General features: G+C 50.8%; 1 protein-coding gene across 1 annotated transcript in view; it reads right to left on the reverse strand.

Annotated features, from left to right (window-relative positions):
- The window catches only part of LOC144723641 (uncharacterized), a 50,056-nt gene that overhangs the window by 32,962 nt on the left and 2,523 nt on the right, over window positions 1–14,571 (reverse strand). Inside the window, exons 2-6 of the mRNA XM_078602524.1 lie at window positions 5,453–5,570; window positions 4,272–4,506; window positions 3,511–3,779; window positions 1,333–1,862; window positions 336–575 (exon numbers count right to left, since the gene is read on the reverse strand). Coding sequence (XP_078458650.1) covers window positions 336–575; window positions 1,333–1,862; window positions 3,511–3,779; window positions 4,272–4,506; window positions 5,453–5,570 — 1,392 coding nt within the window. The remainder of the gene's footprint in view (window positions 1–335; window positions 576–1,332; window positions 1,863–3,510; window positions 3,780–4,271; window positions 4,507–5,452; window positions 5,571–14,571) is intronic.

The raw sequence follows: 14,571 nt of genomic DNA on the forward strand, positions 1-14,571 counted from the left end.
TTTAGTTCAACTCATGCGCTTCTTAAGCCACGAAGACAATCGAAAAACAGCAACAGTAAAGGTGTAGCCCTGTGATTGCTTCCCCAAGTCACTGCTGGCGCAAGGGCCTCCCAGAGGGAGCTCAAGCGAGCCTCTCTAGAGGGAATTCAGCCTCCGTTTACATGCTGACCAGGCGACTTGAAAGAGAGTACCCACCACCACGTTACCCCAGCGCACGTGACCTGCCGATCGATAAAACTGTGGTTCACCCCTTTTAATACCGTCATTGTCAAAAGCGCTCCATCATTTTTGTTTTTACAGACGAGCGCAGGCACCCACCCGCCCTCCCTCCATACCTGTGCAACGGCGAGTTGTGCGGATACAGCCGGGCCGTCACTTCGGCCGCGCGGCCAGCGCCCCGCGTGCCCTTGGAGGCACCAGCGGGGCCCGAGGGCCGGCACGGGGAGCCCCTGCGGGCGGCGCGGGCCAGGCGGTTGCGTGCGAGCCGCCCCGCCGCCTCCAGCCGCCGCAGCTTCGTCTCCTCCTCCAGGATGTGCTGGCGCTCGGCCAGGCGGTCCAGCCGGTACTGCACCCGTCTGAGCGGAAAATGTGGAGTATGTCAACGACGATTCGTGGTGTTCATACGCGGAAAGCGCGGAGCCGAATGACGATGGTAGATTCTGAAACGCCAGTCACCGGCGAAAGATATTTTCCACGGGACTTTCAAAAAATCCTTCACTTGCCTTTTGCTCCCTTGCACTCTCCTTTGAGGTTTGTTGTCGCATGACAAGGACGAAGCTCAAATTTAGCCAAATTATATGCAGAACTAAATTAATATGATGTTTTTATGTGCAGTCATCGGTGACCAGGCTGAGACCATAAACTCCCCACACACAAGCAGCTGCCCACATTCAAACCCATAATTTCAACTTATTTTTACATGGCACTTCGAAACACTCAGCCAATCCTCATTAAAATTAGTACCACTCTGTAATAACTAAAACTAAACTATTTTTTATTTTACCAGGCGAGACCCCGCTGAGTTGTATAGCTCTTTTTCACAAGCAACCTGGCCATAAATGATAGCTCAATGAAGTGGTTTATCACATGGAAATTTATAGCAGCCAAATACTCTAAGCTCAACAAGTTGGTAAGTGAACAAGTGGTTATCCTACGAATTCGGCTGACATCTGCCTTGGCAATGTGGAATTTCCACCACTGGCTCAGGACTGCCGACGGCGACGAACGGCCGACCCCATCGCTCGTTCGACACGGGCGACAGAGGCGTTTCGAGCCACCTTCGTTTTTTAGTTTTGAGCGCGATGACGCTCCGCGGTCACTCGAACCCAGCACCTGTGAGCAATGGTCCTCTTGACGCACTGCGCCGAGTCGAGCTGCAGCAACTCCAGGTGCACCATCCTCTGCTGCTCCTTGTCCGGTGGCGCTGGCGACGACGTGCGGGCGCCGACAGTGGCACAGACGGCGGCAGGCCGGGCCTCCCCGTCCACCCGTGCCATCACATCCGGCTCGCACGCCTCATCGCTGTCCGCCGGCCCAACGGCACGCTCGGCCGTCGCCGCGATGCCGCCGCCGCCGCCGAGAACGGTCGCCCCTTCTCGCTCGTCGCGCGCGGTCCCCTCGCGAACCATCCGGCATTCTCCATGGGCCGAAGCCAAAGGGCGAGCGGCCGCCGCTGCTGCTGCCGCCGCCACCACGGCGCCGCCTCCAAGGTCTGGAGGGGCGAGGCTGCCGCCGCGAGCTCGAGAGCAGTCGGCCGCGTTTGTCCCCATCGCGGTGTCGGCGTCCTCGTCAGGAATCTCCGTCGTGGCTGAGCCGAAGTCGGTGCAAGCATCGTCCACCCCACCCTGACCGGCCGTTGCATGCTGCGCGTGGAAACAGTGGAAACATACCTCCTGTAATCACCCAGGAATGTCTGTCTTTAGCGCTCGTGACGTCACTCTACATCGACCACCCCCCCTCTCACTAATATGCATGAGCAGGAGACGTCCTCCAAATGGACAGCCCCCCACCCCTCCTCATTAATAATCATGAGCGGGTTACGTCACTCAAGATGGAGTACTCCCCCCCCTCACTAATAATCATGCACAAGTGACGCCACTCCACATCGAACAGCCCCCCTCATTAATAATCATTATGAGGTGACGTCCTCCAAATGGACAACCTCCCCATTAATAATAATTAGCGGGTGACGTCACTCCATATGCGGGGGGGGGGGGTCGAGGCGCCTCCTCCCCCCTCCTCGGCGTCAACTCACAGCCCTCACTACAAAGGCAGAACCCTCACGTCACGCGATCTCCGTAACGCTGTTGAGACATCGAAGTAAAAAGGACGTCGTGATGAACAAGGGATTATTACCTTTAAATGAAATAGGTCTGTGTCACCGCGCCCTTACAAATTGCACACACATTCATGCAATGAATATCACGTCGCGGTCTGCTTTTCGCTTGCAAGTTTCAGATTTACTGCAATACACCCGTCCTTAGACGGGCAAAAGGCTAGTTCAAGAATATTGAATGAAATTATACGAATTGAGAACAAATGTGTCCTTCAGGAATCATCATTATTATTAAAAACGCATTTACCGAATATGCCCATGAAGGTGGAGCGATAATGCTGTGGCGTGTGCACTGCGCTTCGAAACGAGCAGCCGGAGTTTTCTCAATGATTTCTAAACGATTTGCTCCCTTGTATTATGATTCCGTTCCATTATTGCGTATGGCAGCAATGATGATCAGGCGCTAAAATCCAAGGCCGTGGTCTGATTTGCCACTGCGAGAGGGCTTCAGGAGAGAGAGAGTTCCTGCAGTTTTTCTGTTCCCTCCTTTGAAGGAGCGAAGACTACAGTGGTTAATGATAATGATGAAAGGAATAAGTGAATTCCTTGCTGTATATATGTTGAACTTTTTTCGCACCGTACGTAGCCAACCATGTTACTCGGAAGTGCAGGGAAGGACAACAAACTAAATACAAAAAGCAGCTCTAAAGAAATGTGTTTTCAATCTGGATGATTTAAAAGTGAATAGCTCCAGTGACTTCCTAATATCGGAAGGAAGAGCGTTCCAGACGGCCGCGGAAGCGCATCTGAAAACGCGCGATGCGGCGACCGTCTTTGTTCGATGGCCAGCAGCCAGAAGCTGCTGCTGCGTGGCTGACCGGAGTTACGCGTAAAATGGCAGAGAAAAAACACACGAGGCATCATAGCTTGAGCGACGGCGCAACACGCCGCACACATCGGAGCATGGGGGACACTCTGTGAGAGCCGGATTGGCATATTGGCTAAACGGCTGAAACGCATCGCCCTGCTCCTTTGCCCCCCCCCCCCCCCCCCCGTTGTTGGCAACGCACAGGAACGCTCGACTTTACATTTTTTTCAGGTCCTCTGAATTCGACCGGACAAATCGATACAACTGCACACCGACTGGGCTGTTCGCGCCCACATCAGAAAATTTCGATAGAAAAAATCTGGTAAAGCCGAGCCGTGCACTTGCGTGCGTGCGTGCCGGTAGTGACCTCTGTCGATTCGTCGCCGCCCTCTGCGAGCCGCTGCCCTCCGTACAGCGCTGGCCCGGTCGCCGCGGCCGTGACGCCGCACGCCCCCGTCGTCGTCGCCGCTCGCGCCGTCGTCGTCACGCGTCGCCCGTGGCCGCCCGTGCCCGCCCCGGCCTGCACGGAGGCCTCGGCCGCGTCGGTGAGCGGCTCCGTCTGGATGGCCGACTCGCGCCGGTCCGGCGAGCCAAGCTGCTGCAGGTGATGCGACTCATCCTCCATGCAGCGCTGGCCTAGGGGGAGCAACGAATCAATCGTCGTCGTCGTCATCGTCGTCGTTATTTTTGTTGTCATAATCGTGATCATCGTCACTGTCATCAACACTGTACATGCGAGTCTGACTGCTGGACGAAGATTCCGTCAGCGCCGTGCGGGTTGCTGAAGGCAGGATGTGGGAGCAAACAAATACAGCACAATAACAGAGTTTGGATCACTGGCCTCCGCTGCTCACAACGTAGCCCCACGGTAGCGTTGGTCATCCTATCCAGGGTCCACCCTGCTTAGCTTCCAATTGATGATGAGATCAGGTGCATCCTGAGTGTAACTTGCTGACCCGCCCCGACTGGACATCCGTGAAAATGAGCTTCCACAGCTCATCGGATTCCTCCAGTCTAAATAAAGATTTCAGATTCTGATCTTGACCATTGTCGCTGCCACCGTCACGATCATCGTGGCCGCGTGCGTGTGTGCGTGTGTGCGTGCGTGCGTGCGTGTGTGCCGCTCACTCTCGCGCAGCTGCGTGTGGAGCAGCTCCTCGTCGATGCGGAGCTGGCGTGCGGCGCGGCGCCCGGCCTCCTCGCTCTCGCGGCGCAGGCGCTCCAGCAGCCGCCGCTGGCGAGCCACTTCCTGCTCGTACGCGCGCAGGGCCGCCTCTTCCTCCTCCTCCTCCTCCATCCCCACCGCGCCCACCAACCCCTCCGGCAGCCCCGTCGCCGACCCCAACGTCTCCTGCTGCTGCTGCTGCATGCGGGCGGCATGGCACGCCGGCTTTAACTACCCGAAAAGGATGATATGAGTCGCGGTTATGTATGTATGTATGATGTTGAACTTATTTAGCACCGTATGTAGCACAATGTGCTAATCGGAGGTGCGGTGTAAGGACAAACAAACTAGTTCTCGAGAAATTCTTTTCAATCTTGATGTAAAGTACATAGCTCCAGTGGCTTCCTAATATCGGAAAGATGATTGCTGATCACATTGCGGTTGCGTGTTTGCTGAATATTTCTTTGTATCGCATCATAATACGTGGTCCTATATATTTTATAAATGTATGTTACATGTTCAGTCAAGAAAAGTGTTCAAGGAGTTCTCATATGTTTGGGGGGGGGGAGGAGTTTGTTGGGAAGTGAAAAAATGCCATGATGAGGGTTCGTCCATTACCTGAGACATCATCAATTAAGGATTAAAATTTCGATTTAAGGATTTATTTATTTTTCGATTGGGGCGGTGTTATTGACAAACAGGGTTTCAATCCCAGCCCTGACGCCTGCTGTATATTTGGAGTTTGCGTGTCCCTCTCTCTCCCCGTGGTCGTGTGGATTTTTCTCCGGGTCCTCCAGATTTTTCCCTCCACATTTAGAAACAACGTGCGTTTTAGAGTATTTGGCTGCTACAAACTTCCAGGTGATATAAGCCACTTCATTGAGCTGTCGTTTGCGGCCAGGTCGCTTCTGAAAATGAGCTAAACAGCTCAGTGGGGGCTACCTGGTAAAATAAAACATAGTTTAGTTTAAATAATTCATAGAGTTTGTTGTTGTTGTGTGCGCCACTGCCAACGCAGCAGCATCGCCAAATAATGTTTGATTCTAAAGACAACCGAGAAAGATTTAATAATAAGCACCAACGCCGGGTGAACGCACACGCAAAACAAACACGACCCCACCGGCTCACGTTGCAGCGATAATACCTGCTCCGGGGCGCGACTACGATCCGTGCGCAAGCGATCCTGTGCGGCCGTTCGATCCGGATTCCGGCTCCGGTCCGGACCTTGTTCGTTGCCGGAAGTCTCTGCTGGAAGTCTTCGCCTGTAAACAACAAAACACCTGGGCTTAAACCTCCGAGTGACTGGGAGCCCAGCGACAGCCACCGCCTCTCAAGCAACTTGAACCTGAGCACCTGGACTTGTTCTTCATTACGATGGTAACACAGTCATTAGGGGTGCAGCGATAAAATATGGGCTCATTGATGAATAGCGATTCTTCAGCTGAAGGCCTCCAAAGCCATCGCCATCTATGTGTGTTGAACTTCTTTCGTACCGTACATAGCCAGCCGTGCTGATCGGAAATTACGTCCAACCAATGTACCGAAAATTACACGTGTAAAATGGATGTTTTTTTCATAATTATTATTATTAAGCTCGTTTATCCAGAAAAGCATCACTGAGTCTCAAGACTATTTTTCAGGAGGGTCCTGCCAAGCTTTTGCAGTCGTGAGCATTGTGTGCCAGAAAATTCAGTTTCAGAGGGAGAGATTTTTTTTTGTTGCAGTAAGGGGGTGACGTGTAATACCAATTGGGTAATTTGCCGGTGATTTTGTCACATTGGGATGTTTGGCCAAATCCGGTGACATTGCACATTGTTGTTGTTGTTGTTTTTTCAAGCCCATGTCTAAGAGGGCGCATGAATATACAAACTCCACCGCAGTAATGTGCAGGAGGAGGGAATCAAACCCTATGAGAGAGGCACAAAGGCCACCACCGTGGCAATCTGCCCGCCAGAATGTGGGTCGCAGCGTTCTTGTCTGTCACAGGTTCACATTGCGCCTTGCAGCCAGGAGAGACCGCTACATTCACCACAATGTTAAAACAAGAAATGAAATCTCCCTCATTAACACAACTGACGTGCTTGCGTCCGGGGGTGGAATTCCTTTCCAGCTCAGACCCCGCCTGCTTGCCCATCGCCACATATATAACCTCTTGTTGTAACAGCTCTCTCGCTGGTTCAGCAGTTCCACTGCTGGATTATATTTTTTCCACCTGAAGACGACCGCTTGTGTTGCGATCGAAACGTCGTGATTTATTTTATTTTATACCTACGTGACTTTATCGAAAGAACCAAAGAGTAAGAAATTATTATTTAATTTATCTTGGCCGCCGCATCCTCCCACCCCCCCAGCCCTCCCCTCCCCCTGCCCCTCCCGCCAGAAATAGAACATGCAAAAGTCAAAGTCTTCCTCCTCGGATGACTACTGAAGTGCCACTCATCTCATCAGTGCTGGTTCTGAATTAGTGGTGTAAATTCCACATTTGTATCGTGGGGGCAGGGGTGGGACAGTTTATCCACGGGACGAGGGATAAAATGCGTAAGAGAAATATAACGAGCGACAAATAACTAACATAGAACGGTATTTATCAAAACGGACGATACGGCTATCGTGGACCTCACTTTGTCCGATGCAACGCAGCGTCGCCGAACCACGGCAACGCCGCGTTCACAACCCTCTTTGACAACCTGTCACAATCGGAAGGCGCATTCCACGCAAATCCCACCTTGCATTTCCCCCCCCAAAACTAAAACATTTTCCTGACCGTACAAAACGCACCAAGTCGCAGCGCTCGTCAACCCGCCCATGGTGTTTGCCCAGAGAGGGATCGGTGCTGTGCACACACATGAGCGCCGTGCCCCGACACGCTCGCTGGCACGGCCTGCGCAAGCCTGGGCTTGCCAGCCCTCTCCGCTCGTCCAAACCCTCGAGCCTCCGGAGGACTCGCTCGTGCCAAGGGCTCCCTGAGCTGTAGTATTTACCCCCCTCCCCTGCCCCCCTCCGCACCCCCCCCCCCCCCGGCTCATGGAGGTGAAGACGTGAGTGACGACAGCATTCGCCCGAGAGCGAGCCTCATCGCTAGGAACCCAGCGAACCGCGGGAAGCCGCTGGCCGACGACGATCTGGAAGTTTGACACGGCCGAGGGGTAGCGCGATTTGCCGCTCGTTCGTTGTAGGGGATTGTGGTTTGAGCTCGGCGGCCGCCGTGGTTAACACTGCGGGTGTATAAACCGAAAAAGGCCACGAGCCGTCTACTTCAAGTGGCCGTTATTAAAGGGCAGGCCACGTGCGTGAGTGTCACAGTCCAAAATATAAAAATTTGAGAAAGCACGCGCGTGACTAAAAATTGCTAAAAGCCATACGGCAACATCGCCTGGAAAAATACAACGCCTTCGTGATATAGCCTCGCGGCAACGAGAACGGCACGGTCACCAAATGTATTCACTGTTATTATCATCACCAGTATTCGAGCTGCGCCGACCGGACAGAAGCGTCAGTTCGGCGACGCGAGAAATCACTCCGGTGACAGGTCGCGGCGGGGTCAAGTTGACGGCCAAACGCAGCGGGGAGAACAGAGAGCTCTCCACAGCGAGGGCCCTCGTGTTTCCCCGAGTGGCACTAGTACAGCTGCTGCTCGTCTCTCTGCTGCGCACTAAGCATGAACAAGTGAAAAACGTGTATATAAAAAAATAAAAATCGAGTGCTCTACACTCGGCCAGGTAAGCGTAGTACGTGTGATGTTGTAGATACGATTGGCAAAAAACGGCGGCGCTTGCGGATTGGGACAAGTGTGCAAAATGCAGGAGGGCACATACAGAAAGGTCACTGAATTGCGCACTTTCAGATGCGCTTCTGTGACCGTCTGGAATGCTCTTCCTTCCGATATTCGGAAACCACTGAAGCTATGCACTTCTAAATCATCAAGATGGAAAACTCATTTATTTAGAACTGCTTTTGTTTCGTGTCTTATCCTTGCCCCCGCACCTGCGATTAGCACGATTGGCTACGCACGGTGTGAAAGAAGTTCAACATACATACATACACATTGCCGAGACCAGCATTAGAGTGGTCTCCACAAGTCCGGTGAGACACTGTTGGGGCAGAGTTTGGAGGTTCTGGCGGAGGGTACGGAGCTCTGGCAAACTGCGGCAACATCAACGGTGACACAGCCGGTAGCGCGTTCACCCCTTGTTTGCGGAGGCTCACGGTTCAATTCCGGTGGCCGCCCTGGTTAATACTGCGGTGTGTAATACCGATGATACCACTACTACTACGTGCCAGTTGTGTGCCGGTGTTAGGGTCCAAATAATCAAAATTAAAAAAATTACACCCCCTACAAACAGACGAATGCCCCAGGTCACTCTTGTGAGTGAGTCTATCCTGGTCTCTTGAACGTCCACCTGGTTAAATAAGATGAACGTGAAACTTTTAACTTGCTCACTCACCCACTCATTCACTCACTCACCCACGATGACATCTTGATCTTGCCATACCTGTCCACCCCTTATCGGTGCCCTACCTTATTACAGACCAATTCAAACCGTATTGGTCCCATCACAAGGGAGAATCACAAACAAATAGACAATCCACCCCTCCCCCTCTGTATTGAAACGTCTGGACGCTGTATGGACCTGAAACTGAATTTTCCTGCACAAGAATACGGGGTAAACCGTATGGGTTGACAGTACACTAGGGCAGTGATGGGCAGTTTGTCTTTCAAATATGATCATGGACATGCAGATTCGTAAATCTGTGTAACTTCCATTTCCAAGCCATGCTTGGCGCTCAGCAGCATTGCTGGTCCTGGAAGAGTGAAGGAAATTCCACGTTTCTATGGCAGGAGACCAATCTAGGCGTAGCACAATAATCACGAAAAAGACCACTCAATAGCTCACTCGAGATATTGTTACATTATTCTGTTCAATATAAAAGTGTAGAATCTCCTCCGAATTGAATTCCTTTAATATACAGGAATACCTCGATATGCGTATATTCAATAAACGAAGTTTCGGTATGAATGTGTGTGCATGTTTAACTTCTTTCGCACCGTACATAGCCAACCGTGCTAATAGTAGGTGCGAGATAACAGACTTTGGATTATATTTGTATCATTATTTTAACACAGAAAGCAAAAAAGTAAGTAAAATAATAAGTAATTACATTCATATTGATAAAGAATATAAATAAGAATAACATTTACTTTCTTCACTGTGTTTCTTTTATTCACGTCAGTTTTAAATACTGTGCAGTATAAAATACAGCAATTTCAACATCAATTGTCTTTGTTGACAATATGAATTGTAAAGTCATTAAGTGCTGAGAGTACTATTACATGGTAAGTCGCGAAGCCAGAGAAGGCGTCCTCACAGTGCCAACGCGAAAAGTGATTCAATGTACGAAGCCTCAATGTAGGAAACGCAGCGCCAGGAACGCATCCACTTCGTTGACCGAGGAATTATTGTCCTCAACTAAGGGGCCATCCATGAAGGGGGAGGGGGGGTTAAGGGGCCGTCCATAAATGACGTCACGCGATTTTGGACGATTTTTAACTCCCCCCCCCCCCACCCCTTCGTCACACGGCGTCACAAAAAGTCAGACCCCCCCCCCCCTCAAATATGACGTCACAAAGCTCTGCCCCCCCCCCAAATAAGACATGCTTCAAATCGCTTAAAACTATTGTCATTGTAGTGCGTATTTAATGTGGCGCTGCATTCTGATGTTGAAGGATAAAACATTTATTAAAAAGTCTATTTAATTAAGTAGAACGTGTTGTCTATATTTATTTAAAGTTGCGCATTTTGATGTGACGTCACATTTCTCAAACCCCCCCTCCCTCGTCACACATCGTGACAAATGTCTGACTCCCTCCCCCCCAGGTGCGTGACGTCATTTATGGACGGCCCCTAACCCAAATGCGTAGCTTGCGTATGGGGGGTCTACTGACAACATACGCATGGGAAACGGGGGGCGGGGGGATGAAGCCTCGACAATAATGTGTCGACATTGGCCTTCGAATGAGTCAGATCGTCCGGCGGTGGACTTTGCTTAAACACGTTAGTATTATTATTAATTATTGATCGTTTCTGCGTGGATTAAATATCGGCCGTTATATAGGATTCGGGGGGGGGGGTCATATTGACGTACGCAGGTGAGGGGGGGGGTTTAAAAAGTTCGCGTGCGTACAGGGAGGGAGGGGGGTCAAGCAGCTGTTTGCGTGCCTACTCAATGGATGGCCCCTAATGGGAGTTGGTTTTCTTCTTCCCTTTTAACAATTTCCCGCGTTATTTCTACAGAGGGGGAGGGGAGGGGGTGGCAGAAATAACACGGGGGGAGGGGGGGGTCACCTGCGCTTGCTTCGTGAGGGGACGGAGGAAAAGGGATGGGGGGAGGGAGTGGGGGGGGGTGGAGGGGTGGGGTGGGGATAGGGGTGGGGGGGATAGCGGAGGAGGCGGATAAGGGGGGAGGGAGTGGGAGGGAGCGGGTGGGGGGGGGAGCGGGTGAGGGGCAGGGAGTGGGGGGGTTGGAGGGGGTGGGGGGTGGAGGGGGGGAGAGAGTGGGAGGGTGCGGGTGGGGGGGATTGGGGGGTGCGGGGAGTTTCCGCGGATTTCACTTCGCCACCCCCCACCGCTGCCGACGCTAATCACTGCACAGCAGCAGCAGCGAGCGGCGGCCACCGGCTTGGCTGTGGACGGCGCGCTTGGGCGGGCGGGCGGGAGAGCGATAATGCGCTTTTGTCGGCGACCGCAGCCATGCCAACAGCCGCGCCCTTTCAACAAGGGCCATCGGTGCGGGGGGGGCAGAGTGGCCGATATCACAAGGTGATGATGAAGGCTGCCCCGATAACAGCGCTCAAAACAAACGCAGGCACCCGTCGTCACGGCCGGGGAGAGCCCCCCCAGAGCCCCCCCCTCGCCCAAGGCACAATAGAGATCCGCGGAAACATCCTCACAGGACAATAAAAATCCGCGAAAGCGTTCGACCCCCCCCCCCTCACAGGGCACAATAGAAAACCGCGGAAGCATTCGACCCCCTCAGGACACAATAAAAATCCGCGGAAGCGTCTCGACTTGCGGTGCGCTCCGGGGATGCGGTGGGCGTAGTGGTTAGCGCGCCCACGGCCCCAAACAACACCAAGGGGTACGATCGTCTGAACGGGTCCTAGGGCCTCCCCCCTAGGTCTACTCGGCCTCAAACGAGAACTGGGAACACAAAGGCGGCCGGGCGTGGTGTTGGCTACCCACCCCCTCGTGTGCCGTGCCGGCCTTCGTAGGTGCTCGCTAACAGCACTTGCCCCAACAATCTGTTAAGGCTAAACGGGGATCTTTGTATTTGTCTTTTTTTATCAAACCTGTCAACCCCTTATCGGTGCCCTACCTTATTACAGACCAAATCAGACCTTATTGGTCACCCCGTGTCCCTTATCAATCTCAACGTTCATCCTACAAAGTCCCATCACAAGGGAGAAACACCAAAAAATTGCCGCGTGGACCTGTCAACTCAACTTCCCTGTTCAATTCCCCTGGACAAGAATACGGGTAACCCGGATGGGTGGACAGGTATTACTGGCGAAACGTCGTACTCAGATTGTGAATATAGATTTGAAGCTTTCGTGACTGCAAGGAATCGATACTCTTTGGTTCTTTCGGTAAAGTCACTTATTTTATTTTATACCTACGGGACTTTACCGAAAGAATCAAAGAGTTCAGATTGTAAATGTTGTGGCTTTGCTCTCCAACGCACAGGTGTTGCTGTACGAGTGACGAATTGGCACGTTCTGTTTACGCGACAAACCTTACTAATCGTCTGTGGCGGGTTTAATGACACAATTATATATTAATAATAACGCGATCTAACCCAAAAAACACCTCTATCATGGATGATATTGGTCGCGAAAGCCGACTGCGTGTTAAACTGACGAACCTCGATGGGGAGGATACTTTTCTTCCGAATGAAGCTGTTGTAATTACTGGCGAAACTTCGCACTCAGATTGTAAATGCTGTGAGCTTTGCTCTACTCGTGACAAATTGGCACGTTCTGTTTACGCAACAACCTTACTAATTGGCTGCTTGGGTTGGTGGCGGGTTTAACGACACATTTATATTCACATAACCCCCCCCCAAAAAAAAAACATCCGTATTATGGAGGCCCGGTTGTATGTCCGGCGTTGAACAAAAAGAGTGTTACTCTTAGGTTTTTTCGGTAAAGTCACGTAGGTAAAAAAAAAAGTAAAATTAATAAAAGTAAAATAAAAGTAAAATAAAGTAAAATAAAAAAAATCACTCTTTACTTGATACAGAAATCGTGCTGTGACGGTTCCACCTGAAGACGGAAGCTTGTGTTGCCTCCGAAACGTCGTGATATTTTAATTTACTTTTATTAATTTAAATTTTATTTTTTTACCTACGTGACTTTACCGAAAAAAACTAAGAGTATGAATCCTTGCAGTCACGAAAGCTTCAAATCTAGAAAAAAAATAATGTTCGTGGGTCCGTTTTAGTTCTGGTTCCGTGGGGGGTGATAGGGTCGTGGGGTCTATTGGCAACCAAGGTTATTGTCTCGGCAGAGAGGTGAGTTGCTCACAAACCGACGAATGGGTTACAATGCGAGGAAGTTGCTCCCCCAGGGTTTGGAACGCATAGTCAAGAGAGACCTTTTAAAAAAAAATCATTGTTGTTGTGTGTGTTTTGGTTGTATGTGTGTGTGTGAGCGGTAGTGAAGCGGTTCGCGTGCTGCGCTTACGAAACCGGCAGAAGCATGCGTACAGATTCGTGCGATTAATTTGCTGCTAAACATTTCCACGTGATGAAGCCAACTTTGTTGAGCTATCATCATTTGTGGGCAGGTGGCTTCTGACAGATACGCTAATAGCTCAGCAGGCTTTACCTGCTAAGATAAAACTTTGTTCAGTTTTATTTATATAGGTTTTTTTCGGTAAGGTCACGTAGGTAAAATAATAATAAATAATAATAAAGTGAGTGTTTTCATTTATTATTACTTTATTTTATTATTATTATTTTTTTACCTACGTGCCTTTACCGAAAAAAAACCTCAGAGTATGAATCCTTGCAGTCACGAAAGCTTCAAATCTAGAATTATTTATATAGTTTTCAGTGATTTGTTTACCAACCTATACTTAGCACTCCTATCCTGTTTTTATATTATCGTAACGTTTTGACCCGTCCCAACTGGACATCTGTAAAAAAAGAGCTTTATAGCTAATCGGATTCCTCCAGTATAAATACAGATTCTGATTCAGAGACCCCAGTTTGATTGCCGCTCACGGCCAACATCGGTGACGATTATCTGAACCAGTCCTGGGCCTCCCCTAGGTCGACTCAGCCTCAAATGAGTACCTGGTGCGGTGTGTGACATCAGCAATGGAGAGACAAAGGCGGCCGGGCGTGGTGCTGGCTTCTCATCCCCTCGTGTGCCGTTCCGGCCTTCAGAGGTGCTCGCTAACAGTACTTGCCCCAACAGTCTGTTGAGGCTATGTGGGGGATCTTTGTTGTGTTTGTGTAGTTGTGGAGAGAGGTTTGTGCATTAACAACATCCCACTACAAACCCGGGAACCAGAGTACGACTTCCAGCCACCGAGAGCATCATTGGCAAGTGGTATTTAAACCTGTACTGGGCCTTTTATAGGTCAACTCAGCCCTAAATAATTATTAACTGCATATCAGAATGCATCCGACCGCATCAGACCTCGAATGCTAAGAAAAATTTGAGCCTGGATAATGCTCGGATGGGCGACTATCATGTTACAGGCTGACCGCATCAGACCTCGAATGCTAAGAAAAATTTGAGCCTGGATAATGCGCGGATGGGCGACTATCATGTTACAGGCTGACCGCATCAGACCTCGAATGCTAAGAAAAATTTGAGCCTGGATAATGCTCGGATGGGCGACTATCATGTTACAGGCTGCTACGTTTTGAGAAGTTCGGCCAACCCCATTGCTTTACTGTAATTCTATGCTCCCCACCTTCAACCCGCACTGACCAGCACGGAGAAGTAGGATCAACCCGCACGACAAACGACACGGCGTGGGGGAGGCCTTCATGCAGCAGTGGATTCACCGAGGGCGGTACGTGTCACTATAACCACCGGGGGAGACAAAGATGGCCAGGCATTCTGCCGACCACAACAACCCTTCAACTTCTTTCGCACCGTACGTAGCCAACCGTGCTCATCAGAGGTGCGGGGGAAGGACAACGAACGAAACACAAAAAGCTGTTCTACAGAAATGAGTTGTCAATCGAGAT

This window comes from Lampetra planeri, chromosome 18, assembly GCF_965212315.1.
Source record: "Lampetra planeri chromosome 18, kcLamPlan1.2.h2, whole genome shotgun sequence".
Lineage (NCBI taxonomy): Eukaryota > Metazoa > Chordata > Hyperoartia > Petromyzontiformes > Petromyzontidae > Lampetra > Lampetra planeri.